The following is a 27955-nucleotide window of genomic DNA, read 5'->3' as shown; positions in this document are numbered from 1 at the left end:
AGACAACTACAAGGAAGGAGACGAAAATACGGGCTCTTCTGTGACACTGTTGTACGTCAGCTTCGGTAATGAACAGAGCTGTGATGCGCCCCGTTGGGCGTTGCACAGCAGTGGGTAATCAGCCGCAGTGGCTGTTCAAAGAAGTGTGGACTCTGCAATTTCGGGAGGCCGGTGCCACTTTATCGGTTTAGGAGTGCCCGCGGAGCTCGCTGTATCCCTGCAGACAAAATGCGCAGGCTTTACTCCATCAATCAGGTGCTTCTGATGAATCTTCGTGGCCTGCGGATCCCAGCCGTAGCTAGGAATCTGCTTTTAGGCTTGTTCGTTCGGCCCTCCACCCTATGGAGCACTTACATTGTGGGTGGAGCTAGTAGATGGCCAGGACTGCACTTCGTACTTAAGCATACAGCTCAAAGGAAATGGAAGGAACCGGTGGTACTCCACGTCGTCCCAATAAAACAGCGTATAGTAGGCAAGTGCGCTGCTCAGCTGCACGTACACTCTACCTAGGCGGCAGTCCTGGATAAGGTTTTCATACATTTCATGAGACGTCACAACGTGATTTAGACTAATCAGGAGCTCCTTTGCTTTGAATCCGCTCCCCTGAGCGTCGGCCATTGGATGGAATGCCACGGACAACAGGTAAGGGCCACTATTTGCCCCTACTGAAGGTTGTTTTGGCTGCCCCTTTGGTTCCGTTGCTGGATTGTTAGCACTGCTGCTACCGTCATATGATTTGCCTGTTAACCCTTCCTCTGCGTCTGTTGAGCTGTCACTTAGCGCTCCTATAATCGGGCTTGTTGAACTGCTTTTGAGCATCCTGTCTCTAGGGCTGGAGCCGAAGAGACGTTGAAATACGGAAAGGAGCTTCCGATTCCCCGATACCCCGACAGGCACCGTGCTTGAACGCCAGTCATTTCCGCTTGCTATCCGTGAAGGCTCAAGAAACGGCATAGGAACTGGACCAGCAATATCGATCATCTCCTCTGGGTTGGACCGACCGCCTTTTGGTTTATTTTCCTTCAGCGTTGATGCTTGCCCAACCTACAGAAATAAGCATGATAAGTTTTGAAGGTCGCAGATGGGCTGCAGCGACAAAGCTTGTCTGGGAAGCTCTCCACTCACTTCGCCTCTGGACAAAGCAGTGCACGCCACGCAGATGACATAGTAGGGGAGCGCCGGTGCTCGTAGTTTTGCAGTCTGCTAGCTAGTACAGACACCATCCTCCAGCTTAACAACGACTCAGCTCACGTGGGCCGCAGACTTTCAGTTTACGTCGTGCCTGCCATGTTTGTCACTACTTTTTTCTCCTACCTGCCCTATACCCGAAATGGCATCTCCGCTAAGAGGCAGAAAGGAACCCCAGAACATCTTCGACGAAGCCCCACTTGCCAACGGGGGCAAATCGTGCAGTGCCTGATCAACACTGTGGTAGCCTGCTTCAATCGTCGATTCACAGGCACGATCAAGCGCTGGGGTAAGCAAAGCAAATGTGGGTCCGAGTGACTCAGAATGAGTTGGGCTTTCTGCTGCATCAGTAAAGTGTGGCATAACGGTAAGAAACTCATTTCTCGTTGGCACTATGGGAGCATTCGCGGAAACGTTGCCCTCACTCGTGCCCGAGAGGAAATTCCCACTTTCTAAAGGTGGAGTATCCTCAATGTTTGCTGGCTTGAATGGGGAGGAAACACTTGCATTTCCTCTCTCTGAAGCAAATGACTGTGGAGTGAAGCATGACTCTTCTGCTGTCCTGCCAGCTAGCGGGGCAGGAATATATTCCAATACAGACACGCCGGACTCTGTCCCGCCGAAGAAGCCTGTATGCGAGCCTTGGCAGCACAGGATATCGGAGTTCGGCAGAGCAAACCAACTGGTGCATTCCTGCTGCGAGACTTTTCAGCTACTGCGCTTTTACCTGGATAGTGCTGGCTCAACATATTTTTGAGGGTTCAACGAAATTTGTTCCTCTGTGTGGAGTGCTCACTTTCACTATGAAGTGGAAGCAATAGTTTAAAAGCACCTTTCAAAACTGCCACAGGCTCTTTGGCCTCTGGTTGAGTCTGAGTCACTTCCAGAACGAGAAACGCAGCGCTGCGTGACGTTGCTTCTTGAGTCTTCTCCACATTGCCTCGTGCAGGAGTCTCGTCAGTGTCGTGAGTAAGCTTTCTTTCATTTTTAATCAGGTGCTCCAAGGACTGAGTTGTACGAGAGGACAATGAAGACGCAAAGAAGTCTTCGGTTTCCCTGCCCGAATCTGCAAGCCGGCTGGCTAGCGGGAATGCAGCTATGATGGCAGCTCCTCTTGAAGGTCGCGGCCGCACGAGAGAGCACCCAATGGCGAAGCCAAGAGCAAAGGCCACAAATGCGAGGATGCACGCTAACCCAAGAAGCGTGGATAGGGAAACGACAGTCGACTCCTTGGCGCTCTCTGAGGACATGTAGTAGCCCAGCAGCGAGACATTCGATGGGAAGTCCCTCTAAGTCGCTGCTGCTGCTACACATAGACTCAGAGCATTGCTTTGCTAACACTAATATTGTAAAAATCAAAAGGGTTCTCGGCACTTAAGAGAGTCAATTGTTTGGTCGCACCTTCCTTCCCAGAGGGGCTTCTTGGCGTTTTTCCGTCTGTAGCTAGCAACACTGATGTCGACAGAACTGGATCTGTCAGTGCAACATAGAGCATGGCATTAGCTCTCTCCGGTGTTTGATTTTCTCTGCATGAGCCAAGTCTCCAGGGCCTCCAGTGTTTTGGGTACCTCCCAAAGGCGCAGCGGTTCTTGAGTTGTGCAGTTTTGCCGTAGGGAAGTTGCCTCGTGTCTGCACCCCGCAGCGAGAGGATGGTAGACTGCCGTGGAGAACCATCATTGTCGGGGCTTAGAGAGAGGTCTTCATATGTGGATCCGCTGGTATGTGAATACGTGCCAGAGTGGAGCGACTTGCACGAGCTGTCGCTGTAGCTGCTCTCCAGGTCGCTGGGATGATAAGAAGACCATGAAGCTGTTGGGAACGCTAGGGGTAGCGGCTGCATGCCACCACCTTCCTGCGTATCCTTTTCTTCCTTTCTTGAGCCATCGACGCAGTGTGTGCTGCCTGCTGCATCGTCTCTCCGATTTCGCGTTCCTACCGGCAGTTCCTTCCGCATGTCACTTTGTCTCCTGTAACAATGTTCCCGTTGGAAAGGCTCAGAATGATCTCTTGAAAGTTATGCGTTGAGCTGTTTGAAACAAAGTTTAGTTTCCCAGTGGTGTCCCAGGAGACGAGGTTCTCTGCAGGACCTACCAGACGCAGCCCGGTAATGTGTGTAAGGAGGAAAGTACCCCCACAAGCGCGTCAAGGAATCGGAAAATTAGAGCTTCTATTCTGATCACACTACAGTGAAAATTCAAACTGAGTCTGGGAAAGACAATATCCCCACATCTCTAGAGCGGCTCCGCTGGGGGTCCCCCGGGGACAGGAAGCGGCCAATGTCCCTTTTCTTGGGAACGAGAGGGGGAATTGTTTGTTCACATTATAAATATTTGAAAGTGAAACGCACACAAGTCAATGATTTCTTTGGTTTCGTCTCGATGCAGCTGACCTAAAAATCAAGAAGTCCGTGGGTCATCTAAAGGTAGCTCTAGGTACTTTTTGAGTACGCTTATTACGCGTCACTCCAACTCAACCTGTTTGCAGCCCTATTTTTTGTTTATAATTTTATTCGGCGTTGGATCCAATTAATAGACTTCTGCCACGTAAGACAAAGAGGTCCAAAACGTGGGTCACCACGAGCCAGCAAAAGCCACTAGCCTACTCAACTGTGCTCACCCCACACAGTGCCCTGACAACGGGATTGAACGAGAGAAAGTCCACGAATAAAGCTTTTGCCTATTCTGTGGTGCTCAAAGAGCGCTAGTAGCACTGTGCTTCTGTTTAGAGCATCACATTTTCAAGAATAGAGGGAGAGTAAGAGGATGACAGGCCTCTTTGCTGGGAGAACTTTCCCAGGAACATGATTACTTATCAATTGACTAACAAAGAGCTCAATAAAAAACGCAGCGAAGCGGAAGGATACGGTTCTGTTCATTAAGGCAGCATTTTCCGGGCCCACTCTAGCCATAGGCTCAAATGTGCAGCAAATTTTGCCGAATAAGGAAGCTCTGCGCCCCATTTCCAGGAAGAAACTCCTCTTTACCTCAAGTAATTTAGCATTATATTTTGACATCGGAGCATAATATGCCCCTGGCTGGAGAGCTGTGGTGTGTATGCTCTGACGCCGTAAGGCCAGGCGAGCGGTAAGAGGGTCCGAGAGTTGTCTTGTCGGCGGAATTGCCTAATCATCAAGCACATGAAGATATACAGGCATATTATGGTTTTCACATGTACGGGGACTTGGCATTGGATATGGGAGAGGCCAGACACTGAGTGTTTCACTGTCACTGACATGGTGTCACTTGTTCGGCGGTCATCTGGTTCTGATGCTCGTTGCCGCCAAAAAGCAAAGAAATAGCACATTGGCCTACTTCTATCGAGTTCAAAAAAGTGCGTCTACGAAGATTTGGGAATACAACGCTGCTGTGACTCTCCCGCTAGCTTTGGGGCAACACTGTGCTGGCTTGACGCTGTCTTGCCGCCTGTGTTTCAGCAAGCTTTGACCTGAAAACTTGCACGACGTATACTCTGTCGCTTTTCCCGCACAAGTCTTCTTTAAATTATTTTTGGAGTTGTCAAATACAGAAGGCTAAGTCCGTGCCCTCCCACAGCGGTCAAGGCTGGAGTTTGGCAGGGTCGACAAACCGATTATCGCATGAGAAGAATCTTTCCTGATTTTTCTCTAGCGTCTGCGTTTTGACAATGGGCAGCCCGTCCCAGAAATCTCATGCGCCTAATTGTTGGGATTGATTTATGGGAGTTAATCTATGTTGTCCAGTGGTTTATAGCAAAGACGGTGGCCTCTGCTTTTTCCGTGTGCTCTACAGCAAAATTGGCTTTACATTCCCAGAACGTTCCTGTTTTCATTTAATCTTGGCCCTGGCCGGCTTTTGAAGCGAGAGCGTTTGGCGGAGAAAAGGAGGACAACAGTGGCGTCACAAGTCAGGCTAACTCATCCAATTCCAGCCCAGTGTTCGGTTAAGCAGGGCCAAGACAAAAATGTTTCCGCAGGTGTTCCGACGAGGCCGAGGTGAACAAGTCAACGGTGACTGCACTCCACAGAACAGCAATGATGCTTGCGAATTTGAATGCAACGCGCCAGTTGCTGCTCGTTCCCGTCAAAAAGGGAGAGCGTGCAATTCACGGCCACATGATGCATCCGATGGTGAAATAAAGAATGGCCATCCCTGTTCTAGAGAGCTGCACAAAAAGCGCTGCAGCAAAGATCTTTCGGAACCACCTTCGCGCTCAAATGGGACTTCACCCGCAGGCAGTGCCGCTTCAAACAGCTACACGGCACTTGCAGGGCGCATACGCTGGCAAAGTTCAGGCTACAATCTTGAGGATATTAGCTCCAGCGCGGATAAGAGCCGCCGTATATATTGTGCTGCTTGTGGTGAGCTTGGGGGGGCTCTGTTGTGCCACGAGTGCAGTCCACGGCCAGATACTTTCCTTCTTCACTACAGAAGGTCATACATTTACAAGGCTTTGGATGTACTTTTGAGCATAGCCGAATTTTTTGGCCTTCAGCTCCGTCGAGCGTGCTTTTTGTTGCGGAGGTACTTATTCACTGGGGCCGGAAAATCACAGCCAAGTGCCGCTGCGCATGAGAAAGCCGATGCTTGCGCTGCAAGCAAAAGTTCCCTGCCTCAAGGAAGCGCAAGCACAAGCCGTCGAAGACGTATGGCAGGCGACACCCAAACCAAAAACTTGCGAGGAACTGATTGTGTCCAGGCGCGGCATCACCAACAAGAAGACACTATGCTAACTCGATCTAGAGACACTGCTGCGAGGGCTCAGTCGTCTCCAAAGCAAAGCAAGCTACAGAAGCTTCAGCTGCAAAGCCCTTCAAACGTCACCCACACGTTTTGGGCCATGGTGAATTTTGTGGAAGATATGCTGATCAGTTGTTCTTATGCACATCCCTTACTAGTCTGGGCAGCGTGGGGCTTCCTCAGCCTTTGCTTTTACTGCGTTCTGAACTGCCTGTTATGGCCAATTCTGATCGTCCTCTTTTTAGCGCGCCGGGTCCGATTCTATGTTTGGGCTGTTGTTGTAAGGTGGCGCAATTCCATCTTTTTTTCTGAAGACCTTGAGGCTCGTTTAGCGAAGCAGATAAGTGCTTCTGATGGTGCAGTTCGCCTCCCCCTCCCTCAGCAAGCTAGTAAACGAGGCAGCTCTACTGAAATATTGTCTTTGCTGGAGAGCCAAGAGAAGCTTTTCTTTTCCATGCCATGGATGGCGGTAACAGGTTTCTCTTACTGTGAAAGACTAACATATCAAGAGCTCTGCATGGCTGTGACCCAGAAGCTCCTTAAGCCAAAAAACGAATATGCGCGCTTAGCTAGCTGCAATAGGAGTGATGACTTGCTGAGCCATTTACCACTGTCGGCGTTTCTGCACCCGCGGCTTCTCGCGAAAGTTGATCGGGTGATGGGGAGATACTGTTGGGTTCGGCAGCCAGGTTTCCACGTGACGCAACAGGTTGTGCGCTTTACAAAGAAATCCATTGACGTCTTCCGCCAACAGTGCTTTGGTGACGGAGAAGGCATGCAGGATAGTTGTAACCCACTGAAGTGTTCTTGTTCGTGCAGATCTGCAGCAGACTGCAATTGTTTAATGGACGAATCGGATGTGATATGCTTGGTCAATGGGGCGCTTTCGCAGCCTCTGGACCCGACGAAACCCCTTTGGCAGTTCCTGTATCTAGAAAATGTCATTGTGCCGCCGGATCCTACAAGCAATCCGTTAGAGAAGGCACGCATTGGAAGTGTGGTCGTGTTCCGCATGCACCACGTAGTGGGGGACGGGATATCCATAACGCGCATGTTTTTGAAGGACTTCCTGTGTTCAGCGCCGTCAAGCCCGGGGGGTACCATCATCGAGAAGCCCATGGCCCACAAAGAAATAGACGACAAACCAACCCCGTCAGATAAGAGTGCTCCTGCTGAGGCCAGCGGGGAAACATGCCATGGCCAGAGGCCCCTGGAAGAAACAAATGAAACAGAAGACACTGTTAAGACGCTTGAAAATGGTAGCCCTGCAATCGCTGCCAGTACAAGTACTATGTGGACAGCATCAGGTCCTTCGCAAAAGGCTTCAACTGAGGCAAGCGACGCGAACGAGAAGCTCTCACGTCCGGTGCAGGAAACATTGACATTCCCAGGCACTGTTCAAGCAGTGGCCCCTCAGAAACCACCCGCCTCTGTCTGCTCTGTTCCTGATACAGCCTTTTGGAGGCTGTTAGTGGCGGCCCGTTTCGCTTTCCAGCTTCCATTTTATGGAGCAGCTATGGCTATGCTGCTGAGTTATGACGGACTACTAAAGGCTCCTCGGAGCGGCAGTGCGCACAAAACAAGAATTGCCCGCCCCATCCGTCTGCCTTTAAAGGAGCTGAAGGACGTTAAAACCCGCCTTGAGGTTGTCCTGGCTCACCAGGAGGCGACTGTTGAGCCGCCAGTTTTTCCGTTTTCCAGCTTGACTAAATTGCTTCCCCGGATTTTTAGGTCTTCTAAAAGTTCTGAGGGGAAGCTCCACCTACCCGAGAAACAGAACGGCCAGGGAGAAGCCACTGTCACTACGAAATGCGCCAGAGCATCAAGCGGTACCCAGGAAGGTATGAAAACTGTTCGACTGACTCTTAACGACATATTTGCTACGTGCATTGTGGGAGGGTATCATCGCTGCACAAGTCGGCCGAAAATCGGGACAGATTCCAATGGAACTGATGACACAAAGGCCGCAACGCAACCTCCGAGTACTAATCGCAGAAAGGAACAAATAAACTTTGTAGTGCCTGTGAACCTCCGTCGGCGTGATGAGGATGCGATGGATCTCCGGAACCGCTTCGCGTCCCTTGTCATTCAAATGCCGATCACCCCTGCGGGCAACTCATTAGAGAGGCAAGCGTTCTTCCTTAATTTCTTATCCTGTTCAAAGAAAAGCCTCCCGCTGGGTGAAGATCAACACATCGATTCTGTGGTGTCAGTAGTTATCTTTTAATATTCCGGTACACAGAGAATGTTCTGCGTATGATGATTCCAGAATGCGTGGAGTCCATGCGGCACTAAGGCGGTCATTGCGAAGCTTTGCCCTACCGATGGTCATGTGCCTAGAACGCTGGCTTTACGCCACTTGGCCCGACTTGCTGATGGCTTACTTTCTCCGTCTAACGCATAAGGTACGCATGGCATTTGTTCTTGGGGATGATGGTAAGGTTGCGCTTATTGAATATTATATTGTACTCATATTTGATTCTCTAATTAGCTTGTCCTAGTCCAGAAAATACGACTGTTTCACTTTGAGCAAGTGCGAACGAACAGTGTGCTTCCTGGCATTGCCGCAGCTTATGGTATTTCGCGTGCTGATGCACTGGTGGTTGGTCATGGCCTTTAGGCTCGCACATATTGTACCTTTAATTAAATGCAATTTCCAAATTCAGTTTGCTTTATCTCAGATAAAGTGGCCAATACATGTCGCCTGATTGTTTAAGGGTGGTAACGGTCCATAGTGACGTGGCTGCTCGCGGTGTGCGCAGATCTCGGTAATCTTTAGCAGCGTCATTGGACCGGCCTCGCTACCCTATGTCCATTGCAGCCGCCTGCACGGCATGAACTTCGTCGTTCCGCAGCCTGGAGAGGCAAGCGCGAACTGGCGTGGTGGCATGAGACCCTGCTGTGTCTGATGCAGATGTTTGGGAGCTGCTGTTTGGGAGCTATGTTCCTCTTTGGGACTACGTGGCAGCACAGTAACTCCCCCCCTTATCTGCTCTGTATGCTGCTGTGGTCGTAATGCAGGTGGGTGTGGGCATTTCGGCTTTCTCCTGCGGGGGAACAGTGAGCATCTGCGTCTCAGCAGACGAATTTGTGGTGGAGGATCCTGCTATTTTGCGGCAGTGCATCCTTGACGAGTACGAGTCCTTACGGGAAGCCTGCAGGGAGTTTGACTTACACAGAGCTTAGTAAGTCCGGAATTCGCCGGTCTTCCATCTAAAGGCACGAACTTGCAGCAGAGAGATCTAACCCAAGACAATGCACTTCTCTTACTTCAAATTTTCTCCTGCCTCCACTTTTGCATCGCAAATCAAGTTGCCTGACACACATTGAAACACGTTGCACGTTTCTGACTTTCGTCGGCTTAGCAGCCAACAAGTGTATTCTCAGCTTTACGAAAAACTGCAATCTTGACCAATTACGTTGGCTCACAGATTGGCCTCTTAGGTGAAGACCAACAAAATGTCGTAAACAGCATGGATGCCCACATGACACTTTGTCTCTAACGCCATGAAATACGAATTGGTACATCGGTTATGAACACAAAGCAGGCACAAAGTCTCACAGACGCCTCAACACACGTAAACGAGGCGTTTTGGGGATCTGCTTATATACAAGCAAAACATATTAGTGAAGCAATTTTTGCCGACAACTGATGCCATGTGGCTTTTTTTAATGAGCTTCAGTCTGTAGAGTGGCAAAGTTTGGGAGGCTTGCTAGAGTTTTAGTTATTGCCCTTTAGAGCTGGGTGTTCACCCATCGTTCCTTCGTTAGCCTACCCTCTCAGCCCACCACAAGCTTCGGCAAACCCGCTTACACTAATTAACTAGACTCTTGATATCTGAGAACTGCAGAAGTATAGGCACCTATAGATTGGATTTTTAGCGGTGTAGTGCAAGATTTAGTAACCACATGATACACCAAAAGGCGATTAGTCTGCGCGTAGTCATGTTGTCATTGCGTGTTTACAATTCAGCAGCAAAGAATGTGGATCTGCCCTTGCTTAGTGAGCCAGATGCGGCAGGCTGTGCTGGAATTTACAATATTTGAGAGTTTTGCATACGATTGCCGGACCACTTTGGTCTATGAAAGTTCAATGGATCAACAATGGCGAAAGCTGGAAACCAGAACGATGACACTGATCCCAACACAAAAATATTCGAAAACACGGCAATATGTACGTTTAGACGAAAATGGCTTCTTGGCAGTGATCTAACGCTCCTACCAGCAAAGAGCAGGGTCGTTACAGTCTTCTTGTGTCATAGAGCACTACTGACTACGCTAGCCTAAGGTTCCCTCAGCGGGATACAATTTGGAGTGCTATCGAAATCAAAATATGTGTGAATAATACTTTGGTTGATTGTTATCATGCACTCTCCGTGTTTGCAATCTCAGAGCTAAACTTCCTCAACTCACTGTATGGCATAATTGCAGGGAACTTATTTTCTGCTTCTGGCTTCGGAAAACATCAGCCTCGCTGGTTCTTGCTTGTCTTTGTTATAACAGGCTGCGGGCAACAGCTTTTGCAAATTATAAGCTCATTAGTAGCACAATGTTGGGCTCCTCCGTCCCCAAAAGGTTATTACTCTGGTGGGCATTTTTGGCGGTGTGAGTTGAGCCTATGCTTGCACAGGCTCCGCCTTAAATAGGGCTCCGCTGTGGACCAAAAAGAATCGCATCTGAAGAGTCTTTTCAGTGTAGCCAAGGGATGGAGACCCGAATTTCCATCCATTCCCACAGATCGATTGCAGACATTCACACGCTAAACCACAAAACATGCACACTCTTTGAGCCTAATCCTCAATTATATCCTAAAGTCATAGCCGAAGTTCACAATTCAAGGGGACCAAAAATATAAAATTGAGTTGCAGTTCATGCAGTCGTGGATTCTGGACGAATCGTGCCACATCGACTAGAAGTTCTTGAAATTTAAGGAAACGCCGGCTCTCCCCTCCAATATAAGATCTTGATATCAAAGGAAAGACTAATTATGAATGTATCGTGAGCTCAATGTATGAATGCAATTGTGTGCCTTAGATCGGATACATCCTTGCTGTGACCTGCAGAGAGAGAAAGGCGCACTGCGCACCTTTCCCATTTCGTGTTTGCCTACGAACAAAGTACACAAAAGGCACCCGAAAGATAGTTTACTGTAAAATATCTTACTATTTGAATTTTAATTTGGTTAAAAGTTAATTAATCTACTGTGGGGCTGGCCGAGCAGCTGCCAGGCCCTGCTGAGGGGAAGAACGTATAGAGGAAGGCAGCTCAGCTAGTAGATCTGGTGTCCGCTGTGCAAATTAGTTCTACTTTGTGCTCTTAATGTCTTTGATTTTCTTGAGGACCTGCAGCCTCCCTTGCCGCAGGATCCTGTTGTCGCCTATGAGACATGCCGATTCTCCCCTTCCCAATGGCGATCCGCAACTAGCGTAGCACCGGCACACACAAGTGCAGGGATAGGGCAGCTGTAACTGGGTCTGTGAAACGTTTGTCAAACTACCTTTTGAGATCTTCTAGTCAGATACATGCGGCGGCAACGCTGCACGACGCACGGAGTCCACGACGCCGTACAGCCCTCCACTCTAAGCTACACGGTGGATAACTGCACTGCAGTTCGACAGAAGATGCTGCTTCCCGCGGCTGTGCGCACTTTGGCAGGACTTGCCACAGCCACAGTGGTGATGGCGCTGCTACCTGTGAGCTGCAGCGAGGCGCCAGCGGCCCATGACGAGCCCTCTCTGGAAACTCGATTTGAAGTTTCTTCTGAGGCGTACCCAACCCCCAAGGCGCCGCCTCCCACAGAGGTCACTCGAGCAACAAGAGAAGAAGGGGACAACGGGACTGTGGTGGCTTCTCCTGAAGCCTTGAAGGAGAAGCTGCAGGCAAAACAAGCAGTGGTGTCGGCATGGGAAAGCCGCATCGGCTTGCTGTTGGAGAATGTGGCTCAAGAGAACGCCAAGAAGAAGGAGCCCTTCATAACAGGGGAGAAAGGGATCAAAGCCGTTTCCCTCACATTTTTCTCATTCGCCTTTGTGGCCCTGCTATTCATGTTCCTCTACGAATTCAAGAGCCGTCCTCCGTCAGCCGACACAATCTTTGCTCCTACTGTTCAGCCTCAGGAGGTACCTGAGGCTGTGTCAGGTCTTCTTGCAGCAAACAAGACAGTTGTGTTCCTTGCAGAGTGAGTGGCCTTTGATATCTATTTCTCAGGGAAAGCATCAAACTAACGAACCCTCCCATTGCGAATTCTGCTGATCAGATATATTTTAACGCATGTTTTCGCAGTGCAAGTAGAGAAAGCTATTGTGTGGGTAAATCCACTTGGCAGCACCTTCACTCCCTTAACCTGTTTTAGGCTCTCGTGCTGCCTTAGTGTTGTAGTGTTTGAGGAACTGAGTAGGAGTGTAAGGTCTAATTCCTACAGTGCGTGCATTAAGGGCTGAAATAAATAACTGAAAATGCAGGAGTAATGCTGAATGCCCTGGCTGCTGACTCTGTCTTTTTCTTGTGGTTGTTTGTACAGTGACTGCCCAGTCTGCCTGACGGGTATCAGGGACTTGCAGAAGCATGGACAAAGCCCCGTGAGTTTTTTTGAACACTTTTATTGTATCTGACTGTATACATACTCTCTTCGCAGCGGAATTGCTGAAGATGTGTTGAGAGTTTGACAGCAGGACTAGAAGGAACACAAATGCTTACACATATACACATTATGGGAATGACCCTCAAGCCACGTCGGGCATGTGATGCATATTTGCATATAAATTTTGTACTTTAGGTGGTCATTCTTCCTTATGAAGCTGCATGAGGGGACCAAACAGTTGCGCCATGCCGGTCGTTGCAGGTTTTCTGACAACTCGCTGCAGAAAGAATTGACAGGCCTTTGACTTACTGTTAACTTGTGCTCTGCTGCACTTACAGGTGGTAGTCCTTCTCATGGGCCATCGGCTTGAACGTCAAGTGCGAACTTACTTGCAGGATCACTACAGCGTCCGTCGATTGCCCGCAATCTTCTTCGAGGGTGTCCCCTTTCTAGATTTCGCCAGCGCTGTAAGCTACGGAAGCAGCACAAGTTTGAACTCTGAACACATCACGCCGAGGCTGCTATGACCGCTCGTGTCTCACTTGAGTCAGGAGCACATAGTTAGAGCGCAGAAATGCATATGCCGACACTGCTTCGTGGCTGTATGGCTGTGCTTTTCTTTATCCAGATCAGATACATTTCAGAGCCCGCTGTTGCGGGAAGCATGTGAAAGGCAGTGAGGTTTGAAAGTACAGTGGTGACGGAGAATGAACTGCTTCGACGGTCACCATGGCATTTGTGCGGCACAAGGAACTCTGCAGCAGTGAGTAGCAGCAGATAGGATTCTTCGCATCTGCGTTCCAGACGGCAGATCAGGGACTGCCGTCCATTTCCGCACCTACGCCGCGATTGTACGCTCCGAGGGGCTGGACTGCTAGGATTTTGGAATAGAACAAGCAGCACTTGTGTGCTACCTAGACCCAACTGACAGGTACAGGAGCTTCCCACGGAATCTGCGCGGGAAAAGATTGAACGTGCTTACACGAATGCTGCACGGGGAGGCAATGAACAAACATGGCAGAGGACCACCAATCAGAGGCTACTGGATGGGAACACTGCCGCCTTGTACTGGCAGACATGCGCTACGCCTAGCAACTTCCCAGCTGGCTGAGAGGCAAGACAGCTAGCTGCCTATGCTCTCAGTTACGACGATTCTGACTCGTAGGGCCTCTCAACTCCTCGTGCGACATGCAGTTAGCTAGATAACTACCTAGCTGCAACCAAATACTGTTTTGTGGCGATGAAGCGGGTCTCGCACAGGTACGGGCAAAGAGTATTTAGTTTGCCCAGCGGCGCACCAGTTCCGCCTGCTTTATCCAATTCACGGAGCTGCAGCCCTGAACAGCAAAATGGCCAGCTGCAACCTTTGTGACTCATAGACTAGATCTGTTTAGCTTGTGATATTTTAACATGTTTTAAAATAACAGGTGCATCCTATGAGAAACGTATCGAACGTTGTAGAGGCATTAGCCGCCCGCAGTGTCACCGCTGTCGGAGTTTGAACAGCTGTAGGAAACTAATGACGCAGCAAGTTGACAGCGAGCAGATAGGCTTAGCCAGAGGATTGATTTAAAGAAGCCACACCATAGTCAGCCAATGGACAGGCCGCAAGTGGCCAAGTTTTGGGCTTGAGGAACGTCCAGGAAGATACCACTGAGCCACTTTTCTATGCTTTGAATTGGGCAGTCCAAAAGAAGTGTGCGCCCTATATACTGCTGCAGAAAGCAGCGGGCTTTCGGGATCAGCGCAACGTCATCTAAATATGGAACAAGTTCACGCAATTATACCCTCACCGTTCCTTTCAGGTGCAGCTTTAGGGGTAGCATTAAGGTCAGGCCCCTGGCTGTGGGGCTGCTCTGCTGCACTTGTCGATAACGTCCGCCAGAGTAAGGCAAGGCCACGCCTGCTGCAAATGTTCAAGTGGAGTGGGACTAGCCTCCGGGTAAGTATTCATGCAGGTTCTAGTTGCGTGCCGCAACTGTGAGCATTTTCATGAGACTTGAGGCATATCTGTGCTTGCCTCTACTGCCATGTGAGCGTGTCCACTGCGAAATAACGACCTCAACGAAATGCCGAACTGTGATTTGAATGATTTCAGCAGGCGTGCTATAGCTGCCGTGGCAGAGAGGGCCAAGGTGTCTTGCCAAGTTGGGGGCCCTCCCTCAATGCGGCTGCGAATACACACACTCAGTACGCTGTATAGAATCAATTTCTCCGCTGTTTCAGTCCAAATTGTGTAAAAGAGCATATATAAGAACGTCATATATGCGTGCATGCACTTCTCGCTGCTTCTGTCGACTGCACGCGCTGCACCGTATTTGCCAGTGACTTTAGATTCCTGAATGAGAGCCTTCAGAGCATCCCAATGCACGTTTTCAGGGAACGTGTGTGGCAAGTGCAGCCCGACATGGCTTTGGCGCAGGAGTACAAGATGTGGACTTCCATAACATCAGCAGGAGTCTACTAACTTTGTCCGCTCAGCTCCGATAGCGATGTAGCTGCTCAGTTTTATCACGTTTCAGTTTGCTACCAACTGCACCAAGCCAATTGAGGTCTCCCTACAACTTAGGGCGTTGACAAGGCCGTCAGTTAGCGTCTCGGCTGAAACGACCCGGCAACGGGGTGTGCGAATACTCTATTTTAGGTTTTACTTCAACAAGCATTCAAAAGGTAGAACTGAAGGCAATGCAAGAAACAGTTTCAATTAATTTAATACTAGCATATTCGTCTGCATGCAGCTTCTGCCTAAGCAGCGGGCCCGAGCAATGTCGTGTGTCCTTGGCGATTTTGGGCTTTGCGGCGTCCTTATCTTTTCCCCAGTGACGTTAATTAACTAGAATACATTATAACTAGTAATTATTCCTATTATGGCTTCGTGAAGTACCTGCACCACAAGATACACAGTTGTTAGCGGGCAGGGCACGCTCTGTTGTATGGCGTGGGTCTCGATGACCTAACTTTGAACCCCCCCTTTCTTTCAGTTGCGTTTTTTAGCGCGAAAGCAAAACATTGAGTATTTATTTTTGGCAGCACTTTCCTTAAAATCTTGAAGTGCCGCGTTCCGCCCCGTCTGAACTCTCATCGCAGCCGCTGATTTAGCCAAGCTGACACCTATCCAGCAAGCAGGTTCTGTTCTGTTAACGAATTTCGCGGCCGTTGTTTTAGAATGGTTGCCGCTCGCGTGAGCTCACATGTTGATTTGTTTTTCCAATGTGACGGAGTCGCTGCAGAACCTTGATTTTGTCTTGTGCATTCCTGCACGTGCCGGTTAGTTCTCGTGATATGACGCAGGCGCAGCAAAAATTCAAATTCGTCTCACAATGACCAGCGTGCAATCGGTGAGCTGTGTGTTGGCTGACGTGGGCAGCGCTGCCTGCGCCAGTGGCTGTTTCCCATCCGTGTCTCTCGCCTGTCTGTCACTTCTGAGCAATCGCTTCGCATCGGACCCCAAGCATGTAGCAGCAGTCATTGCATACGGCAGCGCCACCACCCACAATCCTTTAGCCGATGCCTCTCAATCGGGCCAAGCCTACAACCATGTGGAAATCTTACACAACTTTCATCCCATTGACTGGCCCCTCGTTGAGGAACTGGGCAAGGCCCTAAAGCCAGGAGGACAGCCAGCGGACCCCTTGGATGCATGCATCGTCGCAGCGGACCTGTTTCAGAAGGCGTTCAACAAACAGATTCAGGAAAACAAAGTGAGAGGCACTCACTGAAACAATGGTTTCGTGGCCAAACACAGCCTGAGGTGGAAAGAAACCTTGGTCAACGGCGCTCTTATCAATTTTCATTCCTCCCCTTAAGTCTTTGTCTTTTGTCCGTTTTCCTGTGCACTTCAGGGTTTCCTTTGTGCCGTTCTGAGCCTTGCAGATTCGCTTGCAGCCGCTTATGGAGAGCTAGCTGGCAACAAGCTGAACAGCTAAGCGGTTGGCCAGCACACCGGTTTAGCCAGCTTCTGTCTTCTTTGTGTGTTTTGAGCTCAGATTGAATGCTTCTTTTACCTGCTGAGTGGCCCTCAGCCATTTGAATACGACTCGGACGCACAAAGTGTTCGCCAACACATGACGGAGACCCACATCCGCGTTGTGCGCGTTCTTGCGGGTAAGCTGCAACAGAACTGGCTCTCAACTAGCTAAGCAACAGGTAAAGACTGAGGTGACTAAAGGCTAGGCCTGCATTTACTTGACTAGAGGGAGGACTGCTGTCAGTAGGTGCTGTTTTAGCTACCTAGGTGGCTAATAGTGGGCTCTTCAGCTTCCTAGAGACTCCGGATGAAGCAGAGTAGAGCAAAGCTACTTTAGATGTCACAGAGAAACGCACGTAGAAGTCCCAAGCCATTTATGCGCAGATGAGAGGACAATGGTTAGAAGGGTCACCTCCACTCAACTCCTGAGCACAGGCACTATGCCTTTTTGCCTAGGTACTTCACCGTGTCCATAGTTTGAGCGTACAACGGATAGTCGCGTTTGGTTTTGTTGCTGTTGCTCTTGCAGGCGAACCTCCTTCTAGTGAATCGACTGGTGACTTTTTCGACCGTGAGGTCTCTATGAAGGACTTCATTGACTTGTGCCGGCTGTACGTGCCGGTGAAAGGCAAGAAGACGGTCACCAAGTGTCGCATTCCCCTCACTCTGTCTCCTTCTGTTAAATTGTCTATATTTGTCTACATTCTTGCAAAGAAAGAGCCCTTGCCTTCCCTGCGGAAGCGTCTGAAGGTCTGCCGGAATACTGCAGGCTCAGAGCGGGAAGGTCCTGCCTATTATGTGGCTATGACACCCGAGAGGTTTTTGTACCGCGCCGATGACCCAGAAAAACAGCCTATCCACATGCCTTCGAAGAAGGGAGCTGCTGCCGCTGCTAGCGCTGATCCTGGTGCATCTACGCACGAGGAAATGCCGGCGGAAACAGAGGGGTTGGCATTCGCGTTTCCATTCGGCAAGCAGCTTGTGCCTGTCTCTCCCTTTGAAAGGGAAGCCCATTTTTCCTTAAAAACTGACAAGGGCCTTGTTCTTGTGGGAATGCTGAGAACTGCCAACATCAAAAGGTGGTGAGAAATTGCTCTCTTACACGGTTTCTGACTTTGCACCTTCTGGGGTCAACGGCTATGTTGAATGAGCAGCAGCTGTGCCTAGGTGCTCTTTACTGACCGAGCTTTTGGCCTACTATGAAAATTCTCGGACTCCTCTTCATTTGCTTTTTCTGCTGTTGATTTGCTTATGAGTCTTTGCGGGATGGTGTCTTTTTTGCGTGGACGCCTGGGCTTTCTTTACCTCCCCGCCGCTGAGTTTGTATATCATATGGTTTGTATTTGCCTTGCTTTCTGCCTTTAGCACTTATGCTGCTCCGACGTCAGCCTTTTTAAGCCCACCAGCCTCTGGCTGTCTTTGTGGCCCTTGTTTTTGCTCTTTTTTCGCGACGTGTGGTCATGTGGCAAGAAACAGTCTTCTGGTCTGCGTTGCTTCCCTGGCATATTTTTCTTCATTTGGACTGTACACAGGTGAGCCCGGGGATTCTGCTGTGCTTTTTGTGTCTGTGTTTGCGTTAGGTGGCTGACAGGTCAGAGTGAGCTCGTAGTGGCAAGTGAAGGGGACTCGATAAGTCAAACGGCAATGTCTGCTTTGTTTTGGGCGTGTATTCGTTTGCGTTGTGCGTTGCTATGCCGGTACACTCCACGGCAAAATTCCTTGCCTCGACCGGTGCTGCTGATTCCCCGTTTCTCCTGTGCCGAGGAAGACTGGCAGGAGCTGCTGCTGCAAGCACAGAACCAGAAAACTATGACAGTGCAGCGAGGGTTCTGCCTCGTGCACATTCCGTTCTCAGATGACGTTTCTTCTCCTGCCCTTCCGGTACCGCCTGCCTCAACTCCGGACGAAGTGCAAGCGATGGAGGCCTTAATAGACTCTCTGCCGCTTTCTTTTTCCCCGGTGTCTTCGTTTTCCACATCCGCGAAACCGGAAGCGGCACATCACTGCACAGACCGCAGGCTCTGCGAAAAGATACACCCGCTGTGTGCACCCCCTTCAGCATATCCTGCCCCTGATGTTGCACCGTTCTCCTCAGAGGTGCATCCGTCTTTCGTGCCAAAGTCAGCCAGGGCTTTTGCGGAGCCTAATGCCTCCGTCAACCCTCTTCTTATTCCTAACCCGACAATGCAGCGCTTCCTGAGACTGATCTCTAGCAAGATTCTAGATATTGCGACGCACAACCAAAAGCAGCAGCAGCAGCAGGAGCAGCGGCCGGAGTCTGGAAAGGGATACCAAGACCTGCTGACGGCCGTTGATGATTTATTTCCGCTCACGCCATCTGTCTCAGAGTCCCTGGTCAAAACGGACGGAGAAGAGAAGGCATCGCCAGCCCCTACAGCAGCAAAGCATCCAGGGTTATGCGGGGCCATTGCTGCTCTATTTCCACTTGTGGCGCAAGGACCCCTTCGAGAATTTGCTGCTGCGACGACAGCAGCACGGGGAGAAGCAGCAGAAGCGCTGTCAAAAGAATTCGTAAGGAAAAATGAAGTGCTGAAACTGACAGATGTGAAATTGCAGCACCAACTGGAGCAGAAGGAGGGAACTGAGGATGGACAGAAGGTGAAGCAAGACCCCCAACAGGACAAAAGTCCGCAGCATCCGCTGCTGCAGCAGTACACGGTCAGGTCCATTAACCCTGTGAGAGACTTTGAGCTCATGCTCAACGTCAGAGAGGTAGACTTGACTGAAAAGGCCATCGCAGAAATGCAGCAAATCATTCTTGAGCTGCTGCAGCGAGCAGGGGAGCAATGGGCTGCCGCTAGTTTAGCAGGCCAGTCTGACGGCATAGGCACGCATCAGCAGGCGCAAAAGCAGCCATATGAACAGGAACAGCAAGTAAATGGCATTGCCTCACGCTACCTTGTTAAGGCCATGATGTGCCTCGAGGCATTGAGGTCTGGGTGCGTTAGGGAATTAGAGGGAAAAGCGTTTAATGCTTTTCTGCGGCAGCTGCACCAGCAGGCAACAGCCACAGAAACAGAAACAGCAGCACAAGCAACTCCAGCTGCGCATAGACCTCAGACTGGAGCCAAGCTTTTTTGGGATTTACTCTTGTCGAAAAAGCAGATTCCCCTCGTTACCACAGACGAAGACCCCCACGCAGATGTGGCCCCGGAAGATTCTACGTGCATATACAACTTGCCATTCCAAGAGCAGCAGCAGCAGCAGCAGCAGCAGCAGCACTCCGGGAATGAAGCAGCGGACATTTTAGACCTAATTGAATGAATGGAAGAAGCAGCCGTTTATTTTGCCGGAGCTATTCTGTGCGCACAGATATTTTGTTTTTATCTTATTGGATGCACAGGAATAACATTTAACTGTTTTAGATAACTAAAATGCAGTGCTAAATTTTCCTTTTCACTGCGTCCCATCCTGTAGACAAGCGCGTCCACTAGGTGGATGCATTCGCTCCAGTGTCCCCTGAACTTGCTTGTTTAAGCACACAATTTTTTGAAGAAAAGCTCCAACGTGCACACTTTCTTATGGATGCGCATACGGGAAAATGTGCTCTAGGACTAAACGGTGCTTACGTTAAGTATCGGTCCCACTACGTTATTAACGCCGTACAAGGGTGCTCGTCGCCTCTCGGGTGCTTGCAAGCCTTGCTGACACATGAAAATCCTGCAGGCGGATGCCATTCTGTGCACGGTTGCGTGTGTGATACACTTCTTGTTCACGCGTAGACGTACAGCTTCCCTATAAGTGTCTGCCTCCCGACTAGTAGCTAGCTATATGCATGGTTGTCAGGGCTTTTTGTCAAGCTCTCACTGTTACACGGATGTACACGCGAATTTGCGTACCGTACGCTCATTTACACTTGCACAAAGATGTATTTCAACTTATACTCATCTTTTCACAGAACTGCATACTTCTATCTATGTGTCTATGGAGTTGCACACAGCTCACCAATGTATGTATACACGTGGGTAAATGCATATTTTTACATGCAGTTATCTCTATACGTAGACATAACGCATATGCAAATTTATAGTGAAACAAGCGAGCTTCATTGTTGCAGCAGGTCAAAAAGATGCTTCCCGTAAGGCCCGCTGCAAATTTGTTTCCAAGGACTGCTGCAGTCAGCTGCAGGATTCTCATTCGAAAATGCCGCCATATAGGCACGTACATGGTTATAATGGACGGACGGGAGAATGCGTAGGCGCATTACCCCTGTCTGCAGCGAAATCCTCCCGCCTATGTTTGTGTCTTAGCATCCATGCTCCTCTGTTGCTCTCCCAGAAGTGGTTGCGTCTCAACTTTTTTTTCTTTGCCCTTGTACCCTTACATTGTATTAGTATTTCGGCAACTCGGGTCTGTCTCTTAGTTTGATAGAGGGGCAGTTGGCCTCAGCAAACCCGAGTTTCTCTTCTTGCACATGCATAATTACATCCTTACCGATGAAGAAGCTGCTGCCAAGCACCGCACTGTCTTGGCTGCTGCTATCTTCGCTGATAGCAAGGCAACGATAATGTTCGTTACCCTTGCCATACAAATAAGCGTGGGGCCTCCAAACAACCCATTGTTCCTGGCGCTCACCCTGAGGTGCCGAGGCGCTCCCTGCGGCACCACCAGCACCACCAGCAAAGGCTGGCAGGAACAACAGTTCAATAGTGGGGAACTCCCGCAAGTCCTTACGGCCGCGCGGCAGGAAGTAGCACACCTCTCCAGATGTGGCCTCCACCTTGACTGCCTGAGACTTGCGGGGCGGCGCAGAGTGTGGCAGCAGCTTGTAGGCAGCAGACTCGCTGTACTCTTCGGCAGGCACAGAGCTCAGAGCCACCAAGACAGGCAAAGCCTCGGTGTCAGGAACTTCTGTTCCTTCGCTAGCTGCGGCCGCCGCGTCCGATGCTGCTGACGGGTCATGCTCGGAAATCACTGGAGTGCCCGAAACAGAAGGCTCGTAAGCTTCAGCTGCAGCTGCTGCAGCAGCCGCAGCTGCTAACAACACTGACTCGTGCGGCCGCTGTTGTGGATGCTGCACTCGAGGCCTCCTTTCGGGTTCGGCTACCAACCTAGGGGGAGAGAGCCCAAAGGGTCCCCGGGAAGCAACGTCTGGGTGCACTCTGTGTATCGAAAATAGGTCTAGGGGCCCTGTTGTTGCTGCTCCTGGTGCTGCTGCAGATGCTGCTGCTGCCTCTTCACCAAGCGGGCCTTCCCAGGTTGTTGCATCGGTCTTCTTGCTGTTGTTCACAATAAGGTTATCTCCACTCCAGTTGCTGTCGCTACTGCTGTTGCCACCGAATATGTCTGCAAGTGGATTATCGCCGAATTGCTGCAGAAGCCGACGGCTGTCAACGCTGCTGTTGCCGCTGTCGATGGTACTGCTGCTGCTTGCCCCGTCGGAGGGTCCTTCTTCTGCATGTCTGTTAGAGCCAGCCTCCTCTTGTGCAGCAGCTTCAGCTTCTTCTTGTGCGGCGGCAGCTGCTGCAGCGGCAGCTGCGGCAGCAGCTTGAGGTGGCGCGGCTACTTCGACTTCTTCTTCTGGAAGAGGTCTTCTGAGGACGCCCTGCCCCACAGGAACATCTGCAGCTGTTTGCTGCTGCTCTTGCTCATCTTGTGTCTGATCTGTTGCATCATTAAGCCTCCTAGATCCGTTGGCCCTGCGTCTGTTTCGCTGTAGGTGACTCTCAATAGCAGTAACAATTTGCTTGTACAGGGGCCGGGGGAAGTACGCCAAGGTGGAACCAGAGTCAATCAAAACAAGCAAGGTGTCCTTCTTTCGAAGTCCACCAGGGGGAATTTGGTTGCCCCAAGTCTCTGATGGAGGCCCGCGGCGACCAGCATGAGACAGCACAACTTCTGCCTGTCTTGCTGCTGCTGCGGCGTCTTGGTGCGGCAGGAGCGGCACCACGCGTCCCCCTATTCGTACCGCAGCAAGCCTTACGTTGTAGCTGTCTCGCATGCCAATTATGGGCGTCCACTGGGGAGGCTGCAGGTGAAACTCCTCATGAGCCCCGCCGAATGTGAGAAGCCCCCCGTGCTCAGAGAGGCACATAGCGAACAAGCGCTGCCCCTGCAGAGTGCCGTGAAGACCCGTGCCTTGCCCTTCTGGCGCTCTTCCTGTCCTTTCCTCACCATTGGTCTCTGCAACAGGCGAATTGTGATGAATGAAGCGCTGAGTAAAGACGGGGGGAGGGACATGATGCAGGGGCGAACCGCTGGAGTTGCCGCCACTGCTGCTGGGGGGGCGAGCCACATGCAGATCCTCCAGAAGAACTGAATACGGGAATGTGGGGGGGCCAAATGAATTCCAAACCTCCAAACCCCAAATGCCTGAGGCCCTTTGGGTAAGGAACAGGTTTGTCTCTTCCATGTGACAGCCAAAAGAGGCCTTAATCCCTCCTCCGGTTCTTCCCACTCCCTGTTGCTGACTTGTTTGCTGCTGTTGCTGTCTCCACTGCTGCTGGAGCAGGGGGAGCTGCGGCTGTATATGGGGAGCCGTCAGAGCGTTTGCTCCCTCAAGATATTGCTGCAGGGTCTGGATGGTCCTGTAGGCAGCAGTGATGACAGTCAAGTCGAACTGCGGCGGGGCCGGCTCTGTGGCTGCAGATGCTCCATCCAAGAGGGCAGAAGAAATAGGGCGAAATCCTTGGCGAGAAGAAGGCAAAAGTGGCGGAGGCGCCGGTAGTCTCATTTCATCTTGGAACCAAAAGCCCTGTAAACTGCTGCCCTCCATATAAGACACACGGTAGGCACAGCTGCAGCGCAGCAGAATCAAAAAAAGGAAGAGCAGTATTGGCGCAACGAAGAAAAACCAACGACAACTGTGACACGAAACCGAGACATCTTCACAAAAAGCACTTAAGCCTGCTTACACTTCGAACCAAGCTCTCAGAGAAGATCACCACACGATGAATAGAAAACAAAACACTAAAGCCTGCTTGCACTTCGAACCAAGCTCCCAGAAACACTTTACGTGTCTGGGTCTTGCATCACGCGTACAACAGGTGGTGTGACAAATATTTTGGTAATTTTGCGTACAGCTGCATGTATGCATTTATGCATAAGAAAGGGTTTATTTTCCCAATAAGGGGGAATGCGTGAATATGTACGTCCTGCATGGGGACATATCATGTGTAGCTGTTCATGTGTCTAACTACATGTAATTCATGAGAGTGTGTATTCATTCCTATATGTTCCTGCATAGACCTGCATACATTCTTTTCAGCATTTGCCTGCTTATGTGTGCGAGCACAAATATGTATAAAGAAGCTGTTTTCTGTTTCTGCTTTGAAACACAGTCGTGTGTGCACACATGCGCGAATACATAAATAAACATGCTTATCTTAGAAAGCTGCAGGCAAGTAAATGTACGATTGTTCACTTGAACTTACTGTTTGTGGTGAATATCACAGAAAGAACAACCCCGACTGCACGGGGTGTATGCGCAGGAGGGACTCTTGTGACAGCTGAACGGTTCATCAATGTGTTTCCCGCAAGACCTGAAAATTAATCAAAAAGTAATGTACTACTGAGGATAGGAGCCTGTGCTAAAGCCTAAAATGGGGAAGATAAGCAAAAACATAAGCACCGATAGCAGTAACGATTGCGAAAGCAGCAAAGGCAAGAAAAGCAGCAGCAACAGCATTAGCATTTATAGAATTCTCCTTTATGTTCGTGAAAACAACAGTGACTGTGGCAAGGCTGCAGCAAAAGCGATAGCAGAAGTAGCTACAGCCATAGCAACAACTGTCAAATGCGGACTTCAGTTCAGCGCCTTAGTTAATTTAGTTCGAAGTAGCACAACGCTTGCAGGCACTTCGGTGTGACACATCTACTCAAAAAATTGAAATGTAGAATATACACTCAAATTTTAGTCCCGAGACGCAGAGACAGGACATACTTGCAGTGCTCGCACGGGAAAGCCATTACAGAACTACCAGTGTCCAAAATAAGGCTTTGCCTTTGTGGGGATCCGCTGCCAACAAACAGATCTGCGGCAGCAAAAACAGCATAATTAGCAGCTACAGCACCCATATACGCAAAGAACAGCCCTGGCAGCAGGCAACTAACCAAATGCGACGCAGGAAAGCAGGTAGAAACCAGCGCAAGCAGCAGTAGTAGCAGCAGCAACAGAAACTGCAGCAACACCTTGTGCAGAAGCTAAAGCTTTAATGCGATACTGCCGTAGTCGCAGCAACAGATGCAGCAGCAGCAACAGCGCCGACTGCACTGTAGAGCACTTCAGCAGCATAAACAGGTGCTGCTGTTGCTCTGGAGCCAACTGCAACTGCATTCGCAATGGCTTATTCCAAATGACATGCATGCTACAAGTTCTGAAGTTGCCACAGTTGCCGTCGCAGCAACTGCACAGGTACGTGAAAGCGTGCCTGTTAGAAAAACCTTCAGCTTGGCAGCAACAGCAGCAACAGCAACATCAAAACTGGTATATGACGGCGTACCTGCAAAGTAGTAGGCAGTCTGGTGAATGTTTCCAAAGGCCAAGGTACGCAACGGTCGGACAGGCCGAGGGGCAACTTGGCCGTTGATATGAGGGTCAGGAACCTCCCCGGGTTGTCTTCTGTCGGCTGTCTTCATCCCATCTGCCGCTGCTGCTGCCGCTGCTGCTGCTGCTGCTGCTGCTGCTGAAGTATTGCCTAGTGATGCTGTTGCCTCTGGCTCTGCATTGGCGGGAGCTGATGTAGAAGGAGGTGGAGGGCGTCTGAGTGCGTCGCTAATTCTCTTGTTGGAGCCACCCACGTTCTTTTGCAAATTCTGCTCCTGTTGCTTCTCATCGCTTGCTGCAGCGGCTGCTGCTGTCTCATCCTGATTTCTAGGCTGAGGAGTTGAGAAAGCAGTAGCAGGGAGCTGCTGGGCTGCCTGCAAGTCCGCATACACCGCAACTGACAAGAGTGAGGCCAAGTTGGCAGTGTCGAACGCACCATCGATTTGCTTCTCTAGTCTCAGCAGTGGTGAGAGCAGGTGCTCATTCTGGTGGTGGTGCTGCTGCTGCTGCTGCTGCGGCGGCGGCGGCGGCTGAGGCTCTGCAGCAGCTCCTAAGCACAGGAGGCAGCAAGTAAGAGTTAGGAGGGCGGGCTGTATTTTTATTGCACTCATTTTTGCTAGAAAAAATGAGCTGAAGAGAACGGGAAACCAAGAGGGGCCGCCGCTGCTGCTGCTTTCCCTGCACTTGCTGCTGTCAGGAGACCACATTGGGGGCATACAGTAGAGGAGGGGGAATTGAAGCAGCTGCCACAAGAGCAGGCACTGCACGGAGGTATAGTGAGGAGACCGTTGAAGTCTCGTAAGGGAGACAAGAAACCACCGGAAGGTTAATGCGAGCCCAAGAGACAGAAGCTGAAAGGACTTTTCGGTTCACGTCGCTTCGCCCCAGAGGTGTTAGGCCTTGGATGTTGCGGCGGCTAATAGAGCACGGGTACTCCGTGCATACATTTTAGATTTTTCCACAGAAAATCAAGCAACAAAGAACAGCTTGAGAAGTCAACCACATGTGCTAAACCTACTGAACCCGTAGCCGTCGGCCGTGTAGTGGGCTCCCCGTGTGCACAAGAGCACAACTAGACCGAAATAAAGGCAGGAAACATAATAAGCAAATTTGGCTCCCTTCAGAGGCTGCTGATAAGAGAAAAAGGCGAAGAGCACTTCTTGAGATAGGCCGCACCGTCGGCGGGTCTGTTCGGTGCCGCCAGAGGGTGAAATTAGGCTATAAAAAGATTGATTTTGGATTTATGTGACAAAAAAAAGAGACGAAATAGGCGTTTATCTGCAGCCATACCCCAAACGGCAACAACCATAACCAGCAATGCAGCGGTCGGCGGCAGCCGCCTGCGAGCAGCAGTGGACCTGCCAGCCCGGTTCCTCGCTAAACAAAGCTTCGGAAAAGAAGGTTAAGCTGAATAAGTATCAACAATTTTTAGTGAAGAAAAACCCTCAAAACATAGTATTTTGCATCAAAGGAGCGCCCATTCTTGTGTGGGCCCTCTGCACTGTCCGGGAAGCCTAGCGTGTTCTGAGCAGCACGCGTTCGCTGGTCGGTACGGCAGCAAATACGCAAAAACCAGGCCGATTGGCAATAAATTGACTCATGTTTGTCGATAAAATGAGTGTTAAATAATTAGCAGCGTTTTCACAGTCTAATTGAGCTAGAAAAGAAATCCTGTTTCACGGATTCCTGCCTTTAGTTATCCCTCCAGCCAAAGTTCGGGTATAGTGGTGGTCAAAGATTGGAGCGACGACCAGAAGTCTACAAACACCTGAAATACGAGTTGCATACGAGTATATTTAGGCTTTTGCTCTGTTTCAAGCAATTTTATAGTGATTCTTTGCGGTCTCGTGGGGCCTCAGTAAGTGGTCAGGAAAGCATGGCCCAAACGGCCGGCCAGTAGAGCCGCATTCCAAAAACTAGCTATTACGTGTGTGAATGGAAATATGCGCAGTTTTGAAGTAGCTTATATTGAATGGAGCTTTTTGTGTTCTTATTCTGAAGAATAGAAGAATTATTTTAGAGCAGCATCAGCTGGCGTACGGTCAGCCAGGCACACAGGTGAGGTGACCTGGCAGTGATAGGTCTTCCTCCCTCACATGAGCCGCTGCTGCTGCGCCCTCGACCACTATAAACGCATTTATAAGATATATAATAAAAGATACTCATGGAGAGTTTTTATCAAATGGATTCTTGAAAGTTTCTTACGCGGCTCTCAGTCTCACAGACAAGCCGTCGCCCCCCTTCCTGTCCTGCTCCCTAGCGGGACTCGTTGGTTTGGTTTGGTTTGTTTCCTTCTTTCTCCTTTCTATCTTGTGTTTGTTCCTCTTCTTTGCTTTTTTCTCTACCTTTGCCTCCTCAAATTGGGCTCAGCAGAACCTGGCGTGCCGTGACAATAAGCGCAGTACACATCACGCGGTGGCCCTTCAAAAGGGTGTAGTTATCTGCATGTTTACACGCTTCCAACTTCCACGCATTTATTGTTGTGGGTTTTCACTCATCTACTCACACGTATTCATACGTACTCTAGTGGACCTCATTCATCGTCTGACAATCAGAGCTCAGGAGCTCTACTTCTGGTGACTCCAGACAAAGCACACCTTCTCCATTTCCTTCCCAACTTTCCCCATCCAAACAAATACGTCCTCTCTCAAGTTCACTTGCTACCGAGTGTTCAAACGGGGACAGAGGCAGCAGGAAAAGCAGACGCAGCAGACACAACAACAACGACAGTAGGAACACCAGCAGCAAGCGCAGCAACAAACGCAGCAGCAACAGCAGCAACAGCAGCAGCAAGAGGAACAACATACGGGATTCTAGACCAAAGGACGGCAGCGGTACAGCCGCGTTGTTTGTACAGTTTTGTTTTTTCTCCTCCATTAAATCGACCAAATTTATTGGTTATTTACCGCACGCTGCGAAGAACGCAGAGTGCAGTTGGCCCCCAAAGCAGGCGTTCCTTTTCGTTGGCGCAGTCTGAGGTGGACGCACGCCTCAGCGCT

At 50.1% G+C, this 27955-nt stretch overlaps 5 protein-coding genes across 5 annotated transcripts; 3 read left to right on the top strand and 2 right to left on the bottom strand.

Annotated features, from left to right (window-relative positions):
• Nucleotides 1-135: 135 nt before the first annotated feature.
• Nucleotides 136-3142, bottom strand: ETH_00007440 (uncharacterized protein; the record flags this gene model as incomplete). The annotated part of the gene is made up of 5 exons (XM_013376677.1): nt 136-217; nt 398-1044; nt 1276-1817; nt 2021-2428; nt 2590-3142. 5 exons carry the CDS (start codon nt 3140-3142, stop codon nt 136-138), a joined length of 2232 nt encoding a protein of 743 aa, XP_013232131.1.
• Nucleotides 3143-5127: 1985 nt separating this feature from the next.
• Nucleotides 5128-9089, top strand: ETH_00007435 (uncharacterized protein; the record flags this gene model as incomplete). The annotated part of the gene is made up of 3 exons (XM_013376676.1): nt 5128-8030; nt 8173-8308; nt 8925-9089. 3 exons carry the CDS (start codon nt 5128-5130, stop codon nt 9087-9089), a joined length of 3204 nt encoding a protein of 1067 aa, XP_013232130.1.
• A 2435-nt stretch (nt 9090-11524) lies between these two features.
• On the top strand, nt 11525-13374 carry ETH_00007430 (uncharacterized protein; the record flags this gene model as incomplete). Its single annotated transcript, XM_013376675.1, has 4 exons — nt 11525-12081; nt 12424-12481; nt 12822-12950; nt 13288-13374. The coding sequence occupies 4 exons, from the start codon at nt 11525-11527 to the stop codon at nt 13372-13374; spliced, it is 831 nt and encodes a 276-aa protein (XP_013232129.1).
• A 2429-nt stretch (nt 13375-15803) lies between these two features.
• On the top strand, nt 15804-19735 carry ETH_00007425 (uncharacterized protein; the record flags this gene model as incomplete). The annotated part of the gene is made up of 4 exons (XM_013376674.1): nt 15804-16184; nt 16470-16587; nt 16980-17532; nt 18031-19735. The coding sequence occupies 4 exons, from the start codon at nt 15804-15806 to the stop codon at nt 19733-19735; spliced, it is 2757 nt and encodes a 918-aa protein (XP_013232128.1).
• A 1066-nt stretch (nt 19736-20801) lies between these two features.
• On the bottom strand, nt 20802-25567 carry ETH_00007420 (uncharacterized protein; the record flags this gene model as incomplete). Its single annotated transcript, XM_013376673.1, has 4 exons — nt 20802-23208; nt 23845-23952; nt 24354-24444; nt 24913-25567. The coding sequence occupies 4 exons, from the start codon at nt 25565-25567 to the stop codon at nt 20802-20804; spliced, it is 3261 nt and encodes a 1086-aa protein (XP_013232127.1).
• Nucleotides 25568-27955: the final 2388 nt, after the last annotated feature.

This window comes from Eimeria tenella, genomic scaffold, assembly GCF_000499545.2.
Source record: "Eimeria tenella Houghton genomic scaffold, Eth_scaff39, whole genome shotgun sequence".
In the NCBI taxonomy this organism is placed as follows: domain Eukaryota; phylum Apicomplexa; class Conoidasida; order Eucoccidiorida; family Eimeriidae; genus Eimeria; species Eimeria tenella.
The sequence above is the reverse complement of the archived record's forward strand: the minus strand, read 5'-3'. Positions and strand labels throughout refer to the sequence as shown.